This window comes from Trichomycterus rosablanca, chromosome 10 (assembly GCF_030014385.1).
Source record: "Trichomycterus rosablanca isolate fTriRos1 chromosome 10, fTriRos1.hap1, whole genome shotgun sequence".
NCBI classification, from domain to species: Eukaryota; Metazoa; Chordata; class Actinopteri; order Siluriformes; family Trichomycteridae; genus Trichomycterus; species Trichomycterus rosablanca.
Genome location: NC_085997.1, coordinates 35,447,711 through 35,468,115, shown reverse-complemented (window position 1 = coordinate 35,468,115; position 20,405 = coordinate 35,447,711). Strand labels below are relative to the sequence as shown.

The 20,405-nt window shown below is 42.7% G+C and overlaps 1 protein-coding gene across 3 annotated transcripts in view; it reads right to left on the bottom strand.

Moving 5' to 3' along the window:
- Nucleotides 1-5,452: 5,452 nt before the first annotated feature.
- Nucleotides 5,453-20,405, bottom strand: part of mpp2b (MAGUK p55 scaffold protein 2b) — a 40,326-nt gene continuing 25,373 nt past the window's right edge. The window contains exons 6-14 of one of the 3 annotated variants that reach the window (XM_063003238.1): nt 19,357-19,584; nt 14,918-15,049; nt 13,949-14,051; nt 13,487-13,540; nt 11,468-11,629; nt 9,204-9,406; nt 8,997-9,125; nt 7,324-7,472; nt 5,453-5,642 (exon numbers count right to left, since the gene is read on the bottom strand). In XM_063003238.1, the coding sequence (XP_062859308.1) occupies nt 5,621-5,642; nt 7,324-7,472; nt 8,997-9,125; nt 9,204-9,406; nt 11,468-11,629; nt 13,487-13,540; nt 13,949-14,051; nt 14,918-15,049; nt 19,357-19,584 (1,182 nt within the window). In that variant the 3' untranslated portion in view covers nt 5,453-5,620. Of the gene's footprint in view, nt 7,473-7,690; nt 8,055-8,996; nt 9,126-9,203; nt 9,407-11,467; nt 11,630-13,486; nt 13,541-13,948; nt 14,052-14,917; nt 15,050-19,356; nt 19,585-20,405 lie in introns of those variants that run through there. The other 2 variants (XM_063003237.1, XM_063003239.1) reach the window with 2 other exon arrangements.

The window sequence follows — 20,405 nt, the reverse complement described above, 5'->3', positions numbered from 1 at the left end:
TGAATCACCAAAGCTGCTGTCTGTAAATATTTGATCCAGATGATTGTTGGAAAGCCCAGGCCAGGGTGTGTTTCAATTATTAGTCACAGGAAAAAGGGGTTGATGATGTTTGGGTTTGTACTGTACGTTACTGAATAACTGAGTAGTGAACGGATTATGAGTGTTTATAATGATCAATAAGTGAAGGGGTTAATGACCTTTGCTGTGAGTTCTTCTGATACGCCGTTTTTCATTCCAGCACGTAGCTCATGAATACTTCAGGGTTTTAACCCGGCAGTAAAGGTTTTACGTAGGAGACCTACCTAAAAAGTCAAAGTCCCTTTAGTGGTTCTGATGACGTTCCTTGATCGACTGACTTCCTCATACTGTACCTGACTTCAGGAGGAGTGAAGACTGTAAACAGACTGTCTCCATTTTTCTCTAGGCCTGTGGTACGAACACGATACGCTTCAGTTCTGTGTAAGTGTTATTTTTATTTCCTTAATGTTTACTGGTGTGTGGTTAATATTTTTCTAACAGCTGGTTAGAGTTCAGTCATCATGTGTATTTTTTGTTCTTCTCAAATGTGAACCATGTGGTTGAGCTGTGAAGAGTTTTCATTATGAAGTATGGACCATGTTTTCATCTGAACTGTGTTATAATGTTATATGTTATTATAATTGAATTATCAAGTAGAGTTATTATTAGTTATTAGGTGCTGAGAATCATCCACCACCTAAATAATACCTGCTCTGTGGGGGTCCTGTGGTGGTCCTGACCATTTAGAGAAACAGATGGACTACAGTCAGTAATTGTAGAACTACAAAGTGCTTCTATATGGTAAGTGGAGCTGATAAAATGGACAGTGAGTGTAGAAACAAGGAGGTGGTTTTAATGTTATGGCTTATCAGTATATATATATTTTATTTCTTTTTTTACACAGGTAGGCAGAAGAAATGATGGACAGTAATTGGGACTTTGTTAAGTAAGTTTGAACTTAAGTTTGATGATGCTGATGTGGGACAGAACAGAATAATTAATAGCTGATTAATTAATTGGACTGTTTGATGGGAACATTCATTATTAATGATTCTAAACTCTTATTAGACACTTATAACCTGTTTTGCTAAGTGGGTTTGATATCTGGAATGAACAGAGCTAATATTAAATGTGAAAATGACCAGAAACACTGAAGATTAATTCACATACAAAACTTGGCTTAACAGAAATTGGCTTAACATTAGATGTAGTTCTTGTAAAGGTGTTTGGATGCAGTGTTTTTGCATCCTTTCTCATGGGGAACAGCGCAGCATTGAGCTCCAGTGCATCATTATTCACGTTTCCTTGTGTACAGATGTGAGATTTCCTCTAATGTTGTGGTACAGTCTGATGTTTATACTGTACAACCTGCGAGAAACAACTTTACACTTAACTCACACTGGCTGCGCCCCAAACCACATACTATTGATTGCATAGTGTATAACTATTATATTCAAAATACACTAATTAGGCGTGATAGGTAATTCAGTAATGTGACATTTGGGACACAGCCTGCTTCAATTGAAGAGTAAAACGATGTGGCATTTACATTTTCAGCATTTAGCGGACACTTTTATCCAAAGCGGCTTACAGTACTGTGACAGTATACTGTCTAAGCAATTAAGGCTTAAGGGCCTTGCTCAAGGGCCCAACCATGGCAATCTGGCAGTGGTGGGGCTTGAACCAGCGACCTTTCAATTACTAGATGCATTTTCTTCCTTTTAGTGTACTTAATTTGTTCCCTTGCTGCTCATGCCTCCTCCGACAGGTGCGCAGTCCTAGCGGACCCCGTCTTTTTGCCCATGCTTTCTGCACAGGTCTGCTAACTTGGTCTCCTTGCACAGCGTTTGAAGACCCCACCCACATAGTCCAGTCACCCAGCAGACATGGTGGCCAATTATCTGCTGTCTGCTACACTGCCAATTGTGCCTTCTAGATGCCGCCCGGCCGACCTGTGGCAGAGCCGAGGTCGAGATTCGAACCGAGGTGTTCAGAATCTCCTCACTCGTGTGCTAGCATAATATCCCGCTGCGCCACCTGGCCGCCACTAGTCTAGAACCTTAACTGCTAGGCTACAAGTGCTCTTGAGCCCTTTAAGCCATTTAAATGACTTTTATTTATTAATCTGCCACTTGCATCACCCTCACGCTGGCCAAGGAAGGTCAGAGACTAGAACTAGGCCCCTCTGACTTGTCTGAGAATACACTACGCTCTACGCGCTCCTCTACTACTCGTGCCAGCTCTTTGACCAGACAGCAGGAGTCGCTGTTGCAGTGGTAGCAAAGAGAAACCCGAACCGACCTTCATTCCTTCTGACGTGTAATTGTGCCTGCTGAGCTCCCAGCTAGGCTGGTAGTACCACTGAGACTCAAATTAGTGTATCAGACCCCTGTGCCACCCACCAAACTTCCTCTTTACATAAAACGATTGTTGTTTGTTTAATTTTTGACTATTTATAATGCAGTTTTTGTGACGTGCTTTTGTGTTTTTTTCTCCCCCTCGTCACAGGGTCTTCTTAATACCGGGCGTGGCGTTATCCCTGGGCCTGTTCTTACTGGTATGCTGCTGTAAACAACTCCGCTGTTTTAAATCAGACCATTCACCTGTTGCGTCACAGCACTCCGTCTACGTCATTCCTATACCTGTGAGCGAAGAGCGGAACTCAGACGTAGACCTGGAGGAGGCGTACGCACCGCCTTCGTACGACAGCATTGATCCTCCACCACCGTATTTAGAGGTAATATCACACACTATATGGCCAAAATTATGTGGACATATCATAAGTATTGAGTTGGATGTGTTTCTGTGATCAAGACATGGTCCATTAAGTGGCATTCCATTAAAATGTTAGTGATATTCCAGTTGAGGTGCTTTGGGCTGTTAACCCTTTAATGGTCTGCTTAACCATTTGATTGATCTTATTTTGAGTCTAAATACTTATAAAATACACCGATCAGTCATAACATTAAAACCACCTCATTGTTTCTACACTCGCTGTCCATTTTATCAGCTCCACTTACCATATAGAAGCACTTTGTAGTTCTACAATGGTCAGGACCCGCACAGGACCACTACAGAGCAGGTATTATTTAGGTGGTGAATCATTCTCACACTGACATGGTGGTGGTGTGTTAGTGTGTGTTGTGCTGGTATGAGTGGATCAGACACAGCAGCGCTGCTGGAGTTTTTAAACACTGTGTCCACTCACTGTCCACTCTATTAGACACTCCTACCTAGTTGGTCCACCTTGTAGATGTAAAGTCAGAGACAATCACTCATCTATTGCTGCTGTTTGAGTCGATCATCTTCTAGACCTTCATCAGTGGTCACAGGACGCTGCACATGGGGCGCTGTTGGCTGGATATATTTGGTTGGTGGATTATTCTGGGTCCAGCAGTGACAGTGAGGTGTTTAAAAACTCCATCAGCGCTGCTGTGTCTGATCCACTCATACCAGCACAACACACACTAACACACCACCACCATGTCAGTGTCACTGCAGTGCTGAGAATGATCCACAGCCTAAATAATACCTCGACTACATCGCATTGAATCTCAGCGGCTACATGAACAACGATTGGCTGTTGTTCATCCAGGGAGGAAAATGCCAGATAGGGATTCCTCATAACTGATGCAATTACGACCTCTGCTGGCTGGTTGATAGCGTCTGCGCAGAGTCGAGGAATAATGCTGATCAGGGTGTGGCACTCTGTACACAAGGCTGATCCGCATATGAACTCACCTAGTGCAGGTGAAAAAATGCAGTCGGGTACTGCACACGTGTGTGTCAGTTCGCTCTCGTCAAATCTACGTACGTTTTTGTCTGTATTTGACACATGTTCTTTTTATATTTATGGCTGCTAAATCTTATATACAGTAGAACCTGTACTGTCCACTGCACATGAAGGCTTAATGCGTTCCTGTAAGAAGATGATTTGTAGGTGGTCTGAAATGTGTGAGCACCAGTGATCCACAGCTAAAGGAACGTACGATGTTTCTGTATTTGTTTTGCAGAGGAAATTTAGCATTCCTGATGAGGAGCCTCCAGCATACAGTGAAATCTCCTGATTTATAACACACACCGTAAATGGACTTATGGAATAACTTAGGTTTGGGAAACAGGACATGACTGAACATCCTTGATGAATCCTCACATCGACCTCCTCTCCATTCCCTCTACGGCTCTTCCCGGATTTGTTTTTGAGGACTACGGCTACCCAGCACAAAGTAAAATCCACCTAACATGCTCAGAGTTCGCTTCCCTTTCCTTTACAGCCTCGTAATCACTCATCCTTCTCTACAGTTGAAAGTGTCGCCTGCTCTCATAAACGGACACTAAACACTAAAGACCAAAGTACACACTCTGTACACTGTACAGCAATAACGACAGAAGTTTACCATTTACCTCAGAATCATCTCATTCACGTTCAGTCTGGTGTTTTGTTTTTGTATGATGTTGCACTGTAAAAATGTCTATGCACTTTATGACCTGCACTGTTTCTTTGTTGAAAATAAAAGAGACCTTTCATGAAGGGTGAAAGCTCAGGAAGGAATGTTAGAGGATCTTATCAGGGCTGATAAAAAGAAGCCTTGACTTGCTGATGACTGAAGACGGTGTGAATAGATCATTTACCAGACGTGGACGGAATATTTGCTCTGGTTCAGTCAGTGTTCTTGTGTAGGAGTTTGAGACGGTTATAAAACTACTGTTATCTGTTCAGGCAGCAAAATTAACGATAATTAACTATAAAAACATACAACTATCAGTAGATATGAATCAATCATTAACAAACTCGGCAGTAAAGTATCTAAATTAGTGGTTTTCGCACAGTTCTTTACATTTAATTAACTTCACAAATCAAAAAATATTTTAAATAGGGCAGGGGAAGCTCAGCGGTTAAGGTACAGGACTAGTAATCAGAAGGTTGCTGGTTCAATCCCCACATCTGCCAGCTTGCCACTGTTGGCCCCTTGAGCAAGGCCCTTAACCCTCAATTGCTTGCAGTGCAGTTTCCTCCCACAGTCCAAAAACATGCGGTCAGGTTAATTGGAGACACTGAATTGCCCTATAGGTGAATGGGTGTGTGTGTATGAGTGTGTCTGCCCTGTGATGTACTGGCGCCCCGTCCAGGGTGTTACTGTGTGCCTTGTGCCCATTGAAAAACTGGGATAGACTCCAGCACCCTCCCGCGACCCTAATTGGGTATGCGGTTAAGAAAGTGAGTGAGTGAGTGTTTTATTCTGGTCAAGGTCAGGGTGGAAGCACTGGGTACAGGCTAGTAATACCCCGAGATCAAAACACCCCACGACATAGCCAATCAGGTGCCCGGCTGGCTGGCCAATAGGACCACTGGGATGCGAACCTGGATCTTAGCACCCGAGCACCACACTGTAAATACTGATTAGCAGAAATACAATAACAACAATCAAACGTGTTTAAACAACCATCAACCGTTTATTTCAGGATCACGTTTATTCAACTTCTGACCAAATCATTAACAAACTGGCCGTAAACGTTCCATCGTTCGTCCTTCATCACCTCGTACCTGATATCCTGATGGACTGTAAGAGCATCATGAGCCAGTGGAATATAGAGAAATATACTAATAATTATTTACATTCAGCCTGAAGGGAATATAAATCACAACATGTACAAGATTAATGTCCAATTTCTGCTTCATAAATACCACCTTCATATACTGTATACTCAAACTAAAGCCACGATTTAAAGACCTGAAACTATTTCTACATCACAGAATTCTGTACAGATATACATCGTTATCGTTAATCACGTCTACCGCCGACGCTCGGCTCTCCACTACAGCTTCAAAACAAACATCAACGTATCAAACTGTCTTTTATACCAGGTAGCATAAACAACCGGAGGACAGGTCCTGCTGGAACAAGGCTTTACTTCTCATTTTACTCAAATCTTCCATTATTTAAAATGTATTTTTATTATTTATTTTATATTATTTTAGTTTTTTGAGATGTTTTATTAAAGCTGTTAAAGTTGTCATTAGCTGTAAAGTAAAAGATTATACTGGGACAAATGTGAAATGGAGCCTCACAGCAAGAAGGTCCTGGGTTCGATTCCCAGGCGGGGCAGTCCGGGTCCTTTCTGTGTGGAGTTTGCATGTTCTCACTGTGTCAGCGTGGGTTGCCACCGGGAGCTCCGGTTTCCTCTCACAGTCTAAATACAAGCAGTCAGGTAGACTAGAGATACTAAAAAATTGCAGTGTTTCCTGCCCTCTGCCCAGTGAATTAGACTAGTGAATGTGTGTGTGTACAGAGGCTTAGTTCTAAAGCCTTATTAGACACAGTGAGTGTGTTCGAAAACCTAGTGCGCTCTCTACATAGACAGCATTTTATGTCATCCTACACGAGCTCCCGAGAAGGAGGCTGTTCGAAATCCTAGATGCCTTAATATGCTCGCTAGTTAGGCATCTTAAAACTTTAACGCTATTTTGACTCAAGAACGAGTGAGCATGCAAAGTGTTCTTAGTTATCAAGGCAATCAAGTTATTTTCAAATGTAAATAAATTATTATCGATTTTTAATGTGTATAAACTTGCACAAGTGTTTTTATCTGCAAATTCGGGCTTGTCAGCGAATTTAACCGTTTTCGGTACACGGAGGGAGATGTTAGTTGACATGCTAGAGCACTGTGCCACCCCATCCCATTGGTTCGAATGGCATGATGCTAACTGTGTTAGCTTAGTAAGCAAAACCCGATGTTGTCGCTGTCTAAGTAGCGCGTTCGAATAATCTGCCTTATAAGTCAATGACTTCTTAGAATCCTCTCTACTGAGGCAGCTGCCTGTGTAGACATTAAGAGAGCAAGGCAGCTCACTAGGTTTTTTAACACACCCAGTAAGTTAGTGATGAAGGGTGTTTGGTGTACAGCAGATTTTCGGATATTGGAGGACAGATGGAGAGCCCAGACAGGACCTGCGATCAGAATCAGATGAAAGTAAAGGAGATTTATTTTATTAAATCTATTTTATTATTTGTTAAAGTTTGGAAGAAAAGCTCCCCTCAACTGCTAATTCTTTCTCTTGTTTTGTATTAATATGTTGGCCACTATTGAATTTGATTACATCTCAACTCATATTAAGCGCTACTCTAAAATTAAACGTTCCAGACGTTCTGCTACCTAATTGTAACTTTCCTTCAGACCCTGGTGGGAGCCGATTGCTTTGTGTGCTCCACAGAACCTCCAACCTCAGAACGATCTGGTAACTTCTCAATATCTATATTAATATTATGTAGTCTGGTTTAGAAAACCCAGCTGACTGGAACCCACTGGTGCTCGGTGTTCAGTCTCTCTAGCGCCGCCTTCAGGCTCCGGTACGCTCCGTCCAGGTTGTCGTTTACGATGGTGAGGTCGAAGTAGTGACCGTAAGCTCTGTGGATCCTCTCGCTCTCCTCCACCGTCCTCTTCAGCTCACAGTCCTGCACAGGAAAATGTATGTGACGTTTTTAGAAAAGAAAATATTTGAGGTTAGAGTGTTTGCATTCATATTACGGAAATTGTCTTACATTCCTGTTTATGAATTATGAATCCACTGACCCTTCTAGTTTGAAAATATTTTCAGGACTTCTTGCCTGCACAGCATCTTTGTTTTATTTTTTAAATTGTTCCTAAAGGATTTTCAGGTACATTTCGGATCACTGTACTGCTGTAGAAGTTGCAGCTCTTCTCAGACTCGTTGTCTTGACTATTGATCACATTTGCTTTCCGATTTTGCTGATTTTTAATGGAATCTATTTGTCCGTTTACCCGTGCAATGTTTCTCGTGTCCTTGGCTGCCACACAACCCAAAGAAGAACAGATCCACACCCATGGTTAACAGGCAAGGTGTTCTTTTAATAACACATAGCAGACTAGTGGGCAATTTTGTCTGCTGCAGGCACTGCCAATTGTGCCTGCTAGACCAGTAGCAGAGCTGAGATTCGAACTCAGAGTCTTTAGAAGTCACGGATCAGGAATCTTCTGCTGTGCCATCTGGGTGCCTCTTATGATCCTTAAAGAAGCTGAAAAAAATCATCATGAAAAAAACTTTTCCACAACTATAAAAAACCCTAATGCTGTTTCACAACATGTGATGTTTCACAAGTATCTTCAGTACTAAATTATTGAAGGTTCTTTAATACATGTTATATGAGTAATGTGGTATTTTAAATCTTGCTAGAGTTTCTTGTTCAGGCAGGTATAATTAGTTAAATTTTAAGTATTTGGTATTTGATTGGTTGGTCGATTGGATGGTTGATTGGTTGGTTGATTGGTTCAATAATTGATTGGTTGGTTGATTAATTGATTTATTGGTTGGTAAATTGATTAATTTATTGATTGGTTGGTTGGTTTTTTGATTGGTTGGTTGATTAATTAATTGATTGGTTGATTTGTTGGTTAATTGATTAATTGATTAGTTGGTTGATTGGTTAGTTGGTTGGTTGGTTAATTAATTGATTGATTGGTTGGAAGGTTGGTTGGTTCATTGATTGATTGGTTGGTTGATTGATTGTTGATTGATTGGTTGATTACTTTATTGATCCCCAAAGGAAAATTGCAGTGTTACAGCATCGATTCACAAACATCACAAGCATCACAGAAACAAAGAGGAAGGGGGTCCCTGCTGAGTCTGGATCCTCTCAAGGTTTCTTCCTGTAATTTTAAGGTTTTTCCTTGCCACTGTCGCCCTCGGCTTGCTCAATAGGGTTTTTTTTTTGTCTGTTGGTCCTGTATTCTGTAAAGTTGCTTTGAGACAATGACCATTGTATGACCAAGTGCTTTATAAATAAATTTATACTTGACTTGACTTGACAAACATATATGTGTAGTATAAAGAAAAATAAAATGTAATGCAATGCAAAAATAAGATATAACAATTTAAAAACATATAAGAATATAAAATTGAATATAAGAATATGAAGTTGAAGGTTTTTCCGAATGTACAAAACCTTTGATTAACTCACCGTGAGCTGTTTGGTGACGACTCCGGCCTCGATGGCAGATCTGTTCATGTCCTTCAGAACTTCAAAATCAGGAGCTTCAATGAACACGACGTAGGGCAGAAACTCGGCCGTCCTCAGAACTTTCAGAGCCTGAGAGACCAAACGGCTGGATTAATTCTTTAAACCGAACAAAGCTTCCTGATACTTGTATTTAAACAGCATCGGCACCTGAGGGTTCACGTCCAGGATGCAGATCTTGGCGGACTCGATCACCTCGTGGATGGAGTTGATCTTGGTGCCGTACAGGTTGCCGTCGTACTCGCCGTGCTCCAGGAAACGGCCGCTCTTGATGTCCGTCTCCATCTCGCTGCGAGACATGAACAGATACATCTGACCCTCCTTCTCGTTCACTTTAGGTTTACGGCTCGTGTCTGTGGAAGCGAGGAGATACAAGAAATCTCACTGTTAGAAAGGTAGACGCTGACATTGATGTGAGGCTCTTAAATGAAGCCAACAGCTTTACCTAGTAAGGAAACTTCTGCCTGCTAAATGGGAGTGAGTGAGTGAGTGACCAGGTTCATGTGTTTTTTCACATGTCTGAAATCCTGGTGATCTCTCCACATAGACGCATTTTACATCTTCCTACCGGGCAGCACAGTGGCTCAGTGGGTAGCACTGTCGCCTCACAGCAAAAAGGTCCTGGGTTCGATCCCCAGCTGGGGCGGTCCGGGTCCTTTCTGTGTGGAGTTTGCATGTTCTCCCCGTGTCTGTGTGGGTTTCCTCCGGGTGCTCCGGTTTCCTCCCACAGTCCAAAGACGTGCAAATGAGGTGAACTGGAGATACAGAATTGTCCATGACTGTTTGATATAACCTTGACAAGTAATGATCCTTGTGTAATGAGTAACTACCGTGTGTCTGTCATGAATGTAAGCAAAGGTGTAAAACAATGACGTTAAAATCATAATAAACAAACAAACAAACATCATCCTACACTCCTGAGAAGAGGGCGTGTCTAAATTCTTAGATTCCTTAAAATGCTCCTACTGAGGCGCCTTAATTCTGAGTGATAATCCGACCGAATAACGAGGGAGCGTCCGGTGCTTCCTCAGTGCTGAAGGCAATCCCAGCATTCAGTGCGGCACGACTTTTCTCACAAAAAATGACAAACATGGCGGACAAATGAGGAGCAACCAACGTAGTTCTGTTCACATGTAAATAAAGTCTTATTAAAATTTCATTTGTATAAAGGTAGACTTATACAAGTGTCGTTTATTTGTAAATTCAGGCTCGTCAGGGACAGTTTAACCGTTTTCGGTACACAGAGGGAGACGATAGCTGGCGTGCTAGCGGGTTGTGCCGCCTCAGCCCATCGGTTTAAATGGCCTGAGGCTAACTGTGTTAGCTTAGTAAGCTAAAACTGTGGTGAAGTTTGATGTCTTATTAGAATCCTCTCTACTGAGGCAGCTGATCAGGTAGCAGTAGGCAGCGAGGCAGCTCACCAGGTTTTCAAAAAGACCCTTAGAAGTTTCCTGGCAAATTATTGTCATTGGCGCATTATTTACGCAAAACCTCATCATCGGATGGGGGTGGAGGGGGTGGGGTAGATCTTGTCTAGGGGGCCGGGGTTATTAAATCTTGTTGCAATGATGTGGTCCTGTGATCACTCACTCATCCAGCATTAATTCAGCCTCCAAAAATTTAGGTTTCACTACAATTCTGAACTACTTTCAGAAACTGGTGAGAATAAAATAAAGCGTCTAAAAATAGATAAAATTACATTTATATTATTATAGATTAAATTACATATTAGCTAGTCGCTTCCCGTCTGGGCCTCTTGTATCATGTCCTGCTTCATGTAAGTAACCTATAGATAAAGCATCAATGTCAAACTTTAATTAATTAAAATGATCCTCCAGGCCACTCAAGGAGGACTGAGGTCCCTGATGAGTCTGGTTCCTCTCAAGGTTTCCTCCTTGTAATTTCACAAAAAATATTTCCTCGCCACTGTCGCCTCTGGCTGCTCAACAGGGTTTGCATTTTTCTCCCCATTTTTCCTCCCGATTTAGCGCATCCAATTTGTCTTCTGCTGCTGACAGACTCCAGATTTGCATCCGAGGAGAGCACGCCGCTGCCCACGCCTTCTTTACACGTGTACAGCCCTCCTCTTCTTGTCCGTGCTTCCTGCACGGGCGTCTCTTCTGCCAATCAGGGTCCTTACATAGCGTATGAAGACCCACCCACCCACATATAGTCCGGTCCCCACCCTGCAGATACGATGGCTGCAGGCACTGCCAATTATGCCCGCCAGATGGCGCCCAGCCAACCGGTGGCAACACCGAGCTTCGAACCCGGGAGTTAAGAAACTTGGTGCTGGTGCGTCAGCGGAATATCCCACTGCGTCACCCGGGCGCCCATCAACAGGGGTTTTTGTTTATCAATCCTGGATGCTGTTAAGTTACTCTACAAAAATAAATCTTGATTGTGTGAATTACAGGGCGTGGTTGTGCCGTAGCGAAAAGGTTGCGTCATCAGCAGTTTGTTCTTCAGGCTGCGCCGCCCCACTCCCTGAGCTCCGATCAAGACCAGAGTCTTCCTCCGGAACGGTGGCACCTTCGCCACCTCCTCATAGATCAGAAGCTCGTGCCTGTCAAACTCTGATTGATAATAAAGGGCAAAGATTAAAAACACACAGTTACAGAAACCAAAGACAAATACAGAGGAACTCTGATTTAACAGATTTTGGATTTAACGGACAAAATCTGGAAAACCGAATGTCCAGTCCTATTGTTAAAATCCACGCGAGAAGCGAACCAGGACCAGTAGTTCAGTAATCGTCCGCTAGCCGGTGCACATCTCTCTGTTTACATGAGTGAGAGGCTTTATTTTGTCGGGAGACTCGCTTTGTTCTCGCCTTTTTTTAAAAGTTCTAGAGCTCACTTCTGCACCAGCACTGCTCCAGTAGCCACCAGCAGAGCTTCAGACTCAGAATAATAGAACCTCTAAGTTCTCACTATACGATCACGACAAAAAAAAAACCCTCCTCCACCCCAGTAGTACAGAACACCAGTGATAGCTTAGTGGTTAAGGTACTGGACTAGTAAACAGAAGGTTGCCGGTTCAAGCCCCGCCACCACCAAGTTGCCACTGTTGGGTCCCTGAGCAAGGCCCTTAACCCTCAATTGCTCATCGTGTTCAGCTCATTGTGTAAGTCGCTTTGGATAAAAGCGTCTGATAAATGCTGAAAATGTAAATGTAAACACCAGTTGTAATATTTATTTACAGGTTTTACATGACATGTTTACATATCTATTTATGTTGTTCATTTTACTGTTTATCATAAACCAATCAGCCATGACATTAAAACCACCTCACTGTCCATTTTATCAGCTCCGCTTACCATATAGAAGTACTTTGTAGTTCTACAATTACTGACTGTAGTCCATCTCTTTCTCTACATGCTTTTTTTAACCTGCTTTCACCCTGTTCTTCAATGGTCAGGACCCCCACAGGACCACCACAGAGCAGGTATTATTTAGGTGGTGGATCATTCTCAGTACTGCAGTGACACTGACATGGTGGTGGTGTGTTAGTGTGTGTTGTGTTGGTATGAGTGGATCAGACACAGCAACGCTGCTGGAGTTTTTAAATATCGTGTCCACTCACTGTCCACTCTATTAGACACTCCTACCTAGTTGGTCCACCTTGCAGATATAAAGTCAGAGACGATCGCTCATCTATTGCTGCTGTTTGAGTTGGTCATCTTCTAGACCTTCATCAGTGGTCGCAGGATGCTGCCCATGGGGCGCTGTTGACTGGATATATTTTTGGTTGGTGGACAATTCTCAGTCCAGCAGTGACAGTGAGGTGTTTAAAAACTCCAGCAGTGCTGCTGTGTCTGATCCACTCATACCAGCACAACACACACTAACACACCACCACCATGTCAGTGTCACTGCAGTGCTGAGAATGATCCACCACCTAAATAATACCTGCTCTGTGGTGGTCCTGTGGGGGTCCTGACCATTGACGAACAGGGTGAAAGGGGGCTAACAAAGCATGCAGAGAAACAGATGGACTACAGTCAGTAATTGTAGAACTACAAAGTGCTTCTATATGGTAAGTGGAGCTGATAAAATGAACAGTGAGTGTAGAAACTAGGAGGTGGTTTTAATGTTATGGCTGGTCGGTGTATGTGCATGTTTAGCACTGTTGTGGACCTTAGTGCTGCGTTTTCGTACTTTTTCACACCCCCTGGAAAAAAAAACCTCGCTGTTTTGGACAATCGCATTTTACGGACGAGTGCTCCCCCTTTTAGTCCGCTAAATACAACACACACACACAGCTCACTCCACGGTTGATGCTTCATTCTCAGGACAGTCTATAGAAATAAATGCAATATTACAACATAAATCCAACACAAAACAAGAATTCACTTTACACCACATCACTGCTGGTGAAGACTGGGAGACCCTGTGGACCCAGGAGTGAGAAGCGAGAAGGTGTGACGTTACCTGCGTTCTTGGTGGTCACGTACATCATCCTCTTCTTCTTCTTTCCCCCCATGCCTGCACACAGAGGTCCTGCAGACATCAGCACACAGCCAGGTAACACATCCAATGTTCTGAACAACACATGTGAGCTGCAGAAGCTGCATAAAGGGGCTCGAAACTACACGGATCAGCCATTAGGTGTTTTTTTAAGTGTTTAAATGACGCCAAGTCTGCCAGCGCAGGTAAGGTACTGGACTAGTAATCAGGTCACTGGTGTAAGCCCCACCACTGCCAGGTTGTCACTGCTGGGCCCTTGAGCAAGGCCCTTAACCCTCAATTGCTTAGACAATACACGGTCACAGTACTGTAAGTCGCTTTGGATAAAAGCGTCTGATAAATGCTGAAATGTTTAGACATCTGATGCCCTGAATCAGATCAGTGTTGGTGTGGAGAGTATCTGCACCCGTTCATGCACGGCGGTACCTGAAGTGTTGAGCTCCAGGTCTCTCTTCACGAAGGCTTTTCTCTTCTCCTCCAGCAGCTGGCTCGGGATTAGACCTGCGCTGCCGCCCTCCAGGTGGCACGCCTGCAAGGACAGAGGTGAGCAGCTCAGGTCCATGATGTACACGATGTTCGGAACCAAAACCAGTTTATTATTATTATTAAGTATTAGCCATCCTGTTTTCCTCAGCTATGTTCACACTGTAAGATTTAGTGCTCTGTTCTTTATATGCGAGGGGGTCATGGGTATGTCTAAGAGCCCAATGTGTGACCTATGAAATTGTATTGTTTATGCAAAATTTTGACCCTGTTATTTGCAAGTTCTATCATAAATCAGCAGAGATTTATCAGACTGGTCTTATCATGATTTAGCTGTCCTGTTTCAGTAAGCCTGTGCCCACCGTAAGCCTCAGATTCCTGTTCTTAGCTGACAGGAACGTGACCCGATGTGTCGTCAATTTCATTTCAATGTTGGGGGAACAATAAACACATTTATCAAGCGCGACTCCTGAGGGGGATGCAAAGGTGCTACCAAAAGTACTGTTGTTTTAAACAGGCTACAAGTTAGAATGTTCAAGCAGTAATACAGCAGTCTTTATATATAGCAGCAATATAGTCGACTTTTTAAATGATGTAGTTATTTTGACAATATTGGGAAGGGCAATTTTCTGTTTTTGCCAGGAAGAAGGTGGCGTGTCTACCTTTTGCTCTTTCCACAACAGTACAAAATTAAAAGCTGAAATATGGCATTAATTAGTCTCAGACGCCCAACAACCTGCCGGCGAATTGTGGCTTGTCCCTCCACAGACCACTGTCAACTAGAACCTGATATCCTAACAGATCCCTCATCTTCACATGGTACAAATATGTGCACCGTGATGCACAGTTTTTATGGGGTGGTTGTAATGTTTTGCAATGTTTTTGCTCATCCGTGTGTAAGCAAACATGTACCTGCCACCAGTTGGGGTCGTCCTGGTTAAAGATCTGCAGGATCTCTCCACTGTGGAAGCGAAGTCCGGCCTCTTTACATGGAATCAGGTTGTCGTTAGCCGGGTCGTAATCAAAGTGGCACTTGACGTAGGCCTGAACACACAATCACACAAAATTCTTACCAAGCTTCTGAACTGTAAATATTATAATTAATAATATAGTAGATACTTACACCGATTAGGCATAACATTATGACCACCTCCTTGTTTCTACACTTACTGTACATTTTATCAGCTCCACTTACCATATAAAAGCACTTTGTAGTTCTACAATTGCTGACTGTAGTCCATCTGGGCCAGTGATAGCTCAGTGGTTAAGGTACTGGACTAGTAAACAGAAGGTTGCCGGTTCAAGCCCCAAGTTGCCACTGTTGGGTCCTTAAACAAGGCCCTTAACCCTCAATTGCTCATTGTGTTCAGCTCATTGTGTAAGTCGCTTTGGATAAAAGCGTCTGCTAAATGCTGAAAATGTAAATGTTTCTCTGCATGCTTTGTTAGCCTCCTTTCATGCTGTTCTTCAATGGTCAGGGACAGGACCCCCACAGAGCAGGTATTATTTAGGTGGTGGATCATTCTCAGCTTAGTGTTAGTGTGTGTTAGTGTGTGTCGTGCTGGTATGAGTGGATCAGACACAGCAGTGCTGCTGGAGTTTTTAAGAACCTCACTGTCACTGCTGGACTGAGAATAGTCCACCACCCAAAAATATCCAGCCAACAGCGCGCTGTGGGCAGCGTCCTGTGACCACTGATGAAGGTCTAGAAGATGACCGACTCAAACAGCAGCAATAGATGAGCGATCGTCTCTGACTTTACATCTACAAGGTGGACCAACTAGGTAGGAGTGTCTAATAGAGTGGACAGTGAGTGGACACGGTATTTAAAAACTCCAGCAACGCTGCTGTGTCTGATCCACTCATACCAGCACAACACACACTAACACACCACCACCATGTCAGTGTCACTGCAGTGCTGAGAATGATCCACCACCTAAATAATACCTGCTCTGTGGTGGTCCTGTGGGGGTCCTGACCATTGAAGAACAGCATGAAAGGGGGCTAACAAAGCATGTAGACAAACAGATGGACTACAGTCAGTAATTGTAGAACTACAAAGTGCTTCTATATGGTAAGTGGAGCTGATAAAATGGACAGTGAGTGTAGAAACAAGGAGGTGGTTTTAATGTTATGGCTGATCGGTGTATATATAAATATATAATACACAGTATAGACAGTATAGTAGATACTTATAGTAAATAATACTTATACATAAATAATATAACTAAGTTACTAATATAGTATAAAATAATATAATAATACTTATAATACTTGCTATACATAAGGGTGAACCAGCAGCTAGAAGAACATTCTTGTTTTTTTTCCATATATAATCTTTACTCTCTCATATCTTGCATGGTTTCCTTTACTCAACAATTCTCACCATTCTTTCTTTTACTAAATAATGACGGTGTGTGATGTTTCCTGATGGGTGCAGGTGGGCATTCGCACCTTTTCATCTCTGTAAACATTCGCAGGAGAAAGTGAGTCAGTGTTCACACCCCCACACTAACATATTTACACACAGAGAGTGCCAGTCTGTACCAACCTAAAATGTTACACGTGTGGGCATTAGAAATATTTCTCAGTCAGTGCTCCTGAATAAAGTGTCAAACGTTTACATACGCCTGTAAGGAACATTGTTTAAATACGATGAAATCTGTCAGAACTGAAATCTACCTTGCACTTTATAAATAGGGCCCTACTAAATTCACAGATAAATGTGCTTAATTTCAGAATAAGAATAAGTAGAAGCCACAACACACAGCACAGCTCCCTTAATAGCTGAATGTAACATCAAGCATCCAGCAACGGTGCGAGGCTTCATGTTCTGTCTCAAATATGAAAATACTCGTCCGTGTTTTGACCCCCACCCTCTGCGTCCACAGAATTGGTTGTTAGTTTTCTAAACTCATTTACCCGAGTCGTGTTTTTAGATGCTTTACACTTCGACATCTTGGACATTTTGACTAAGCGATTACTAACTGAATTGCCGTAGGATTGCTAGGACGCCTCATAGTGCAGATTAACCAGTAAACGTGAGGCACTTGACGCTACACGAATGAAAATTGTTAAATCACTAAACACAAACATTAAAGTTTGAATTTCACAGCAAATTGCGTATTAGACGAGAAACGGCTCATTTCACGGGCGTGAATTAGGTAGGACCTTAGCTATTAGGAACACATATCTGGCAGCTACAAACCGCATTGCTAGAAAAGTCGGGACGTTTTGTATAACTTAATTTTACATTTTTATTTAACTAATAAAGGCAGAAAGATTTGCAATGTTTCCACTGATCAACTTCATTGTAGTTTGTAAATATAAACACATTTATAAACACAAACACTACAAAAATATCGGGACTATATACAGAACAACACAAACTACACTGTTTTTACCATGTCAGTGTCACCGCAGTGCTGAGAATGATTTATCTTCTGGTATCCTGTAATATCAGGCATTTATTCCAACTGTGGACCTCAGTGGACCTCTCAGTATGTGTCTCGGTTTAGGAAACAGGAAGACAGGCACAGATGGGCACAATTGGAGCAGCCAAATGGGGCAGAGGAGCTGCAGCATGTAAGTGTTTTGATACCAGCACAACCAGACAGCAGATGTCGCTGTTAAAGCATCTTTTTATCCAAAGCAACACGAATGCAATTGAGGGTTATAAGGTCCTTGCTCAGGGGTCCAACAGTGGCAACTTGATAGTGATGGGGCTTGAACCAGCAACCTTCTGATCGTTAGCTCAGTAATTACCTTAACTACTGAGCTACCCCTGGTCTATGCTACCTGCCCTTCCTTTATTTAGCTTGTTGCACGCCAACCTGGTTGAGACTCGAAGTTTAAAGCAAATGGTTAGGCATAACGTGTGTGTATGTGTGTGTGAGAGTGTGTGTGTGTGTATGTGTGTTGTGTGTTTGTTTGTTTGTTGTGTGTGTTGTGTGCATTGTGTGTGTATGTGTGTGTGCGTGTGTGCATGTTGTGTGTGTATGTGTGTGAGAGTGTGAGTATGTGTGTGTATGTGTATGTGTGTGAGAGTGTGAGGATGTGTGTGTATGTGTGTGTGAGTGTGTGTGTATGTGTGTGTATGTGTGTGTGAGTGTGTGTATGTGTGTGTGTATGTGTATGTGTGTGTATGTGTGTGTGTGTGTGTGTGTGTATGTGTGTATGTGTGTATGTGTGTATGTGTGTGAGAGTGTGTGTGTGTATGTGTGTTGTGTGTTTGTTTGTTGTGTGTGTTGTGTGCATTGTGTGTGTATGTGTGTGTGCTGTGTGTATGTGTGTGAGTGTGAGTATGTGTGTGTATGTGTGTGTGAGTGTGTTGTGTGTATGCGTGTGTATGTGTGTTGTGTGTGTATGTGTGTATGTGTTTTGTGTGTATATGTGTTGTGTGTGTATGTGTGTTGTGTGTGTATATGTGTATATATGTGTATTTGAATGTGTGTGGTGTGTGTATTTGTGGGAATTTGAGTGTGTGTGTGTTGTGCTGACCTGGCGAGCTGTGTGTGTATATGTGTGTGTGTTGTGTGTATGCGTGTGTATGTGTGTATGTGTGTGTTTTGTGTGTATATGTGCTGTGTGTGTATGTGTGTTGTGTGTGTATATGTGTATATGTGTGTATTTGTATGTGTGTGGTGTGTGTGTATTTGTGGGTATTTGTGTGTGTGTGTGTGTGTGTGTGTGTGTTGTGCTGACCTGGCGAGCTGTGTGTGTATATGTGTGTGTGTTGTGTGTATGCGTGTGTGTATGTGTGTTGTGTGTGTATATGTGTATATGTGTGTATTTGTGTGTATTTGTGGGTATTTGTGTGTGTGTGTGTTGTGCTGACCTGGCGAGCTGTGTGTGTATATGTGTGTGTGTTGTGTGTATGCGTGTGTATGTGTGTGTGTTTTGTGTGTATATGTGCTGTGTGTGTATGTGTGTATATGTGTGTATTTGTATGTGTGTTGTGTGTGTGTATTTGTGGGTATTTGTGTGTGTGTGTGTGTGTTGTGCTGACCTGGCGAGCTGTGTGTGTATATGTGTGTGTGTTGTGTGTATGCGTGTGTATGTGTGTGTGTTTTGTGTGTATATGTGCTGTCTGTGTATGTGTGTTGTGTGTATGCGTGTGTATGTGTGTTGTGTGTATGCGTGTGTATGTGTGTTGTGTGTATATGTGTTGTGTGTGTATGTGTGTGTATGTGTGTGTGTTGTGTGTATGTGTGTTGTGTGTATGCGTGTGTATGTGTGTTGTGTGTATATGTGTGTTGTGTGTGTATATGTGTATATGTGTGTATTTGTATGTGTGTGGTGTGTGTGTATTTGTGGGAATTTGTGTGTGTGTGTGTGTGTGTTGTGCTGACCTGGCGAGCTGTGTGTGGTTCCTGGTAGCTGGGTAGGATCTTGAGCACCACGCTGCCGCTGGCCTCCTTCAGCATGTCCTGCAGGACCTTGGGGTCGCTGCCCACCTCCTTGCCGTTGACCTCTTTGATGACGTCGCCCACGTGCAGGAGACCCTGCTGATCGATCATGCCGCCGTGCAGAATGCGTGCAATCACCAGCTCTCCGGCCTCCACGCGGAACGTCACACCCTGAAAACCATTACTCCTCACTCGTCGTGTCATTAAACAAACAGCGTTTAAATATCGGTCAGTAATGGACAACCCACAGTCGACCCACTGAGACCCTGACCAAGATAAAGTAATGTATTCACCCTGTTTTCATTTCTCAAGCAACTTTAGAACATGCCGACCCACCGGTCAGGATAAATGAAACATTGAGCTCAGGTGTTTCTGCCACGCCCGTCGCAAAGAGGTGTGTGAAATCAGTTACATGCCTTCAACTTTGTGGCAACAGTTTTGGGAAGTTCCTTTCCTGTTCTAGCATGATTGCCTTTCTATCTGTCTGCCTGTCTACCTACCTACCTGTCTGTCTGTCTGTCTATCTATCTATCTATCTATCTATCTATCTATCTATCTATCTATCTATCTATCTATCTATCTATCTATCTATCTATCTATCAGCTTTTCTACCTACCTGTCTATCTATCTATCTATCTATCTATCTATCTATCTATCTATCTATCTATCTATCTATCTATCTATCTATCTGTCAGCTTTTCTACCTACCTACCTCTCTGTCTGTCCGTCCGTCCATCCATCTGTCTATCTATCTATCTTTCTGTCTGCCTGTCTGTCTATATCTATCTGTCTGTCTATCTATCTATCTATCTATCTATCTATCTATCTATCTATCTATCTATCTATCTATCTATCTATCTATCTATCTGTCTGTCTGTCTGTCTATCTGTCTGTCTGTCTATATGTCTATCTATCTATCTATTTATCTATATTTCTATCTGTCTGTCTATCTGTCTGTCTATCTATCTGTCTATCTATCTGTCTATCTATCT